Source organism: Salmo salar, unplaced genomic scaffold (assembly GCF_905237065.1).
Source record: "Salmo salar unplaced genomic scaffold, Ssal_v3.1, whole genome shotgun sequence".
NCBI lineage: Eukaryota > Metazoa > Chordata > Actinopteri > Salmoniformes > Salmonidae > Salmo > Salmo salar.
This window is the reverse complement of record NW_025548549.1, coordinates 413,255-420,000: the sequence shown is the minus strand read 5'-3', so window position 1 is coordinate 420,000 and position 6,746 is coordinate 413,255. Positions and strand designations below refer to the sequence as shown.

Below are 6,746 nucleotides of genomic sequence, written 5' to 3'. Positions count from 1 at the left end.
ACTCATTAAAACCCACTACCCCATTCCACTACTTTGACCCTATCTGCTCCTGCACCAGGCCAACTAACCCTACACTCATTAAACCCCACTACCCCATTCCACTACTTTGACCCTATCTGCTCCTGCACCAGGCCAACTAACCCTACACTCATTAAAACCCACTACCCCATTCCACTACTTTGACCCTATCTGCTCCTGCACCAGGCCAACGGCCTGGGAGGACGGGACACCACCACTCAACACACCCTGGAACTCTTCTGAAGTCAAATCTAGTATGACCAAATACTTCTCTGCAGCTGCCACCAAAACACATTTTCTTTCTGTGATTTACATTCCATTTCTGCGGTACAGTTGATAACCATTTGCTATGAACACTAAGAAGCCAACCTTACTGAAGCATATATCCCTCGTTGGCCCGTCCCTCTGTGCTGTCACAGATCTACTACTCACAGGGATCCTCTCAGGATCCCTCAGCCTTGACCCATCCTCCTCTACTTTCTTCACTGCCTCAACAGTGACAACCTGTTCCCAACAGTGGGGTCAGTGGGATTGGATAGGGGCCCCTCTACTTCTCTCTCTCTCTCTGACTGGAGGAGACAGGTGAAATGGTGTGTCTCCTCTGGTCAACAATACTCACCTTGAGAGACTCCACAGCCTGTTGGAGCTCCTTCAGCTCCTTCTCTCTCTCCTGGAATCTCTGCTGGACCTTCTGCTGACTCATCCCCAGCTGCCTCTGTGGAGAATCACTCTTCAATGAGCTATCAAGCTTTATTAGTCCAGTAGATCAATAGTATAGTAATGTGACATAGGGCCCATAGAGAGGAAGATCTAAACAAATGGATGGTCCATTTACTAAATGATATTTATTTGTTGCTATGTGAATGATTATAGTTTTTATGGTAGGACTACATGTATCAACAGGTTGAGACTGAACTTTGGACTCATAAAAGGGCATTCAGAATGATAATAGTGTTTGACATTAGAAAATGGTGATACATCTGGAGAATCTGGGTTGACATATCTATATACTCAAGGTTTGTGTTCATATTTGTTCTGCTGAGGATCTATTTCATTTGAATGATGTCATATTCAAACAGCCTTAGTTCCTACTGTATCTTTAATTCTTTGTTTATCAGACAGTCACCAACAAGTTGTTCTGGTCTTACCTGTTTCTCAGTCCTCTCTGCTGCAGCTGACACTGTATCATGGCCTTTATGTTCGTCCATTGTACACATCAGACAGATACACTGCTGATCGGTACGACAGTAAACCTCCAGCAGTTTGTCATGATGAGAGCAGATCTTCTCCTGTAGTTGTGCGGTGGCTTTGACCATCTTGTGCTTCTTCAAAGCAGGAGATTCGTAGTGAGATTGGAGGTGAGTCTCACAGTAAGAGGCCAGACACACCAGACAGGACATGAGGGCTTTCTGCTTTCTGGTCCCAGTGCAGACATCACACGCCACATCTCTAGGTCCAGCATAGCACAGAGCAGGAGGGGGAGCAGCCTGGAGTCCTGTCTTCTTCAGTTTCTCCACCAGCTCAGCCAACATGTTATTTTTACTCAGCGTAGGCCTCGGACTGAAGGTCTCTCTGCACTGAGGACAGCTATAGACCCCTTTCAGAACATCCTGATCCCAGCAGCCCTCAATACAGATTCTACAGTAACTGTGCCCACAGGCAGTAGTGACCGGCTCCTTCAGTAGATCCAGACAGACAGAACAACAGAACTGGTCCTGGTCCAGCAGAACTCCCTGTTGAGCCATTTGGACGGTTGTTCACTCTCACACAGACAGACGACACAGAGACTCAGATCAGTTTCGTTTCCTCAGAAGAGAGTTTGTGGGAGGGGGAGGGACTTCCTGGTTCTGCCAGAGGGGTGGGGTTAGAGGGAGGGAGGGAGGGGTTAGAGGGAGGGAGGAAGAGAGAGAGGAACTGCATGCAACAGCAAGAGGGAGACAAATAGTCTTGTTCCTTGGTTAGAGCCCTTAACATGGAATAAATGAAATAATGAATCTTAAAATGTGAGTTATTGGAATATAAAGGGTAACCGTTTCTATGAAGTACATATTAGAATTATTTTAATGACCTTTATAATGCCTTATAATACACTTATGTGTTCTAATAAGCAATAAGGCCTGAGGAGGTGTGGTATATGTAAGGATTGCGGACCTGGTGGCAGTGAAGTCAGACGCAGGAGAGCAGAGATAGGTAATAGCCGGAGCAGTTTAATACAAAACGAACCTACATGGGTACAAAACCCGATGCGCACCAGTAACAGAGTACAAGCACTTACAAACAAACAATTCCACACAAGGACATGGGGGGAACAGAGGGTTAAATACACAACAATTCATGATGGAAATGGAAACCAGATGTGTAAGAAAACAAGACAAAACAAATGGAAAATGAAAAAGTGGATCGACAATGACTAGAAGACCGGTGACGCCGACCGCCGAACAAGGAGAGGAAATGACTTCGGTGGAAGTGGTGACAGTATATGGCTAATATACAGTACCACGGCTAAGTGCTGTTTTTAGGCACGACGCAAAGCGGATTGAGAATTATGTAACACTTTCAAAAATACAATCAAATAAAAATGTTATTGGTCACATACACATATTTAGTAGATGTTATTGTGGGTGTAGTGAAATGCTTGTGTTCCTGGTTCCAACAGTGCAGTAGTATCTAACAATACACCCTAATGTAAATGTCACAGGTGTCGTAGGGTTTAGACCAAGACGCAGCGGGAAAATGTACACTCATCTTCTTTTATTAAAGGACAAAGAACAGGCCAGTAAGGCACAAAGCTATACACAGCAACAATCTGCCACAAAATCCCCATGACAAACAAACTCCTAATTATAGGACCTTCAATCAGAGGCAACGATAACCAGCTGCCTCCAATTGAAGGTCCAACCCCAATAAACTAAACATAGAACTACAATAGACAAGACAGAACATAGACTATGTTAGTGTATTTCTATGTTCTAACAAACCCCTGACCACATAAAACAAACACCCCTCAACCTAAATACATAGCCCGAACCACATAAACCAAACACCCCTCTACCTAAATACATAGCCCGAACCACAGGATGCCTATTTAAAAACACTTTTTCAACATTTCAAGATAGCAGTTAGTTCAGTTTGATCTTATTAAAGACAGCTGTATCATTTTTTAAATTCATTTTGACATATTGTTTGGGACCACTTTTTTTGCTCTGTTTGAAGGCTGTCAGCTTCTTCTCAGGAAGAGAATCACTTAGCCTTTAAACTAATTTTCAAATGATAGGATGCCTATATTAAAACACTTTTCTCTACATTTCAAGATAGCAGTTAGTTAATTTTGAGCATATCAACGACAGCTGCAACTTTATTTTATTAATTTTCACCATTTAAATTTTTTACCCAAAATTATTCTAAGTCCACAGTCTCTGTCATTGAACTATGTTGAGCCGTGTGCCTGGTGATTGAACAGGTTACCAGGTGTGTTTTTGAATATAGTTCTTAATGGCTTCAGTGGTGTGCTGGGGTCCATTGCTTGCTAAGGGGGAACCTCCCACCCGGGTTCAGCCAACAGGGGCGCACCCAACCCCTCTAGTAAAACTGAATGTCTCTCTCTCTCTCTCTCTCTCAGGCTATGAAAAAAGCCCCACCTCCTCTCGCTCAGCCATTCTAACAGTGGAAGCCAGGATCTGTGAGAAACTATGATAATAAACTGTGAACAATAATGCAGCCATGTTTTTTCTGTGTGAGTGAGGATTTATTATTTAATTGTGTGATAACTTTAATTCTGTGATAACTTTATGTAATACATCCTCTGTTTCCTAACTGAATAAACATTTTAAGATAGCAGTTGGTTCAGTCTGATCATCTCATGTACTGTTGGAACTTTATTTTAATCCTTTTTCACAATTTTACAAATTCCAGTGCCTCTGTATACATTTTTACACATTTTTCCCCCACTCTCTACTTTGTACAATGACAAAGAGGTGGGACTCTGTCGTTTTTCTGACAAGTTCTCTCATTGATCTCAGGTTCAGCCACCAGGGGTCCCCCACCCTCCATGAAAACTTTCATAGGCTCTCTTTCACTCAGTAATCATGTAACAAGTCGACAGGCTCCCAGAGGCAGGGCAATCAAAGGCTCCAACTCACTGAAGTGCCCATCAGCCCAGCCATTGTTATTATTCATACCAGCCGTTCTACAGTGAAGCGGGTTGATTAGTAGGTTGGAACCCCGTTACAACTGACACTTTACAATGACGCAACAATCAGCGTTTGAGATGGACACACTCATTTAGAACGCTCATTTAGAACGCTGTTTTAGAACACTCATTTAGAACTCTGTTTTAGAACGCTCTTTAGAAAGCTCGTTTAGAACCCTCTTTACAACGGACAGTTTCCAATGACGCAACAATCAGCGTTTGAGCTGGACACACTTTTTTCAGAAACTATTTACACAAAAACACACACAGTCCTTACAAAGTTTATCTCCTGAATGTGAGCAGTTTATTTTTGGATGCAAATGGTTCAGATATTCACAGAACTATATATATATTTTATATATATATATATCAACCCAGCAGATTGTTACATCTCTGAAAAAGATACTGTAACCTACCTCGGTGTAAAGATCACCAAAAATCTTAAGGCTATGAATGATCTTAATTTGAACCCTGTAACTGAATCTGTCAAAAAAAAAATTATCCTCATGGTTAGGGAGGGATTTAAGTCTTCAAGGAAGGGTGCTTTTATCCAAAGCTGAGGGCCTATCTCGTGCATCCTATCTTTTTCATCTATTGACATTCCCAAATCCACTTGCTGTACCTTAGATAGGCTTTTGTACAACTTCATATGGAAAAACAAGCCACATAAGATAAAAGAGATGTTATCACCAACAGGGTTTGTGATGGCGGTCTAAATGTCTTAGATTTCACTCTCTTCAATCAGATATCAAAGGTCAACTGGATTAAAAGGTACATAAAAAATCCTCATAGCTTCTGGAGTATTATACCTCATTTTGTTTTTCAGAAGTTCGGCGGGCTTAATTTTTTACTACAATGTCCATATATTGTGGGTAAAATTCCTGTGAAACTGGCGGTTTTTCACAAGCAGGCTTTAATGTGCTGGGCTTTGTTGTATAAACACAACTTTTCACCTCATAAATGTTTTATTTGGAACAATGGGTCAATATTACATAGAAATAAGATGTTATTTAACCATAAATGGTTCTCGAAAAACATTGTTCTTGTCAGCCAATTGGTTAATAACAGTGGGAATCTATTTACACAGAGAGAATTTATGGAAATATACAACTTTGAGGTTTCAAGCAAGGAATATGACACTGTTATTAAAGCTATACCTAGTGGGATAAAAACTTTACTTCAGAATAATGCATATTTTGGAATATCTCCGATTGTAAGCGATATTCAGTTGAATGGCATTGGTCTACTAGATACGAAATTCAACAATCGTTTAATAAGGGATATTTTCTACAGGAAGTCTATTCCCTCTGCGATATTTTGTTGGGCTTCATCGTTTGATGTAAACTGGCGCCGTGCTTGGCTCACTCCACACAGATTTATGGTGACCAATAAAGTAAAGGAGATCTCCTTTAAGATAATCCATAGATGCTATCCGTGTAATAGCTTGATTTCTAAATATATATTTGACGTTACCAGTGAATGCAGTTTTTGTGAACTAGAAACTGAATCTATTGAACACTTATTCTGTAATTGTTTATATAGTGAAGTGTTTTGGACTGATGTAAAACTATATCTTAGCCGCAAATTGCATACAACCATTGATATTACTAAGTTTGACATATTATTTTACTACACTGATTCCACAATTGAACGTGAGTATGTCATAAATCTCTTTATTTTATTAGGAAAATCTTTTATCCACAAATCAAAATTTATGAAGAAAAAGCCCCTTTTCTTAATTTTTTTATCTGATTTGGAACAGTACGTAGAATCTTTAAAACGTATACAAAACAATATGTCAAAAAAATGTATTCGATATATGTCTGTATTTGATTTGATATAATATATATATATTTTTTTCTCTAATTTCTTTGGATTCCCTCTGGCTGTTATGTTATGTTATGTTTATGTTTTGCATGTTACTGTTATTTACAACAAGTTAAATAAAGATCTGTGCAAACTAAAAAACTACAAAAAATAATAATAATAGTTAGCGAATACATTACTGTAAACTAAAAAAAATAATAAAAATTAAATAATAATAAAATAAAAATAAATATGAATATGAAACTGCCTTAAATACAATGATAGTATGTTTTAAATTCTCACTTAAAATATGCAGTGCTCTATTTGAACGTCTCAATATAATATTATTATTTCATGAAAGGAATGAAAAATAAATTTGTGTGCAAAAAAACAACAATCTTAACTGCATTTCCCTCCAGTCAGCAGACGGCGATGTGCGTCTTTCAGGCGATGCTGCAGCGTGACGTATAATCTAGTGGACGGAACGGATCAACAACAGCGAGTCAGCCACCTTGGTAGCCAACAGCCGAAACATTTAGACTGTTTCTGTGCATATTTGCCTCTGTGTTTTAAATATACTTCTGACATCTAGTTAATTGCCCCCATTTAAATGTTATAGGTACATTGTTAGTCAACTAGCTGGCTTGATAAGTTAGCCTAGCACTAAACTAGTCGCTCATGCTAACTAGCTAGCTAACATCCCCGACCATGAGCTCACTGATGTATTCCTCGC

The 6,746-nt window shown here is 39.5% G+C and overlaps 1 protein-coding gene across 1 annotated transcript; it reads right to left on the bottom strand.

The window, feature by feature from the left end:
* Positions 1-565: 565 nt before the first annotated feature.
* LOC123733128 (E3 ubiquitin-protein ligase TRIM47) lies at positions 566-1,840 on the bottom strand. Its single transcript, XM_045712503.1, has 2 exons — positions 1,167-1,840; positions 566-733 (listed from the first exon to the last, which is right to left on the bottom strand). The coding sequence occupies exons 1-2, from the start codon at positions 1,761-1,763 to the stop codon at positions 566-568; spliced, it is 765 nt and encodes a 254-aa protein (XP_045568459.1). The 5' UTR covers positions 1,764-1,840.
* Between the last annotated feature and the right edge of the window lie 4,906 nt (positions 1,841-6,746).

Bases quoted from the DNA above. Each gene is read 5' to 3' on its own strand.
- LOC123733128 (XM_045712503.1), bottom strand. From the start codon at position 1,763: ATGGCTCAACAGGGAGTTCTGCTGGACCAGGACCAGTTCTGTTGTTCT. The intron at 734-1,166 runs GTAAGACCAGAA...GATTCTCCACAG, and splicing joins CAGAGAGGACTGAGAAACAG to AGGCAGCTGGGGATGAGTCA.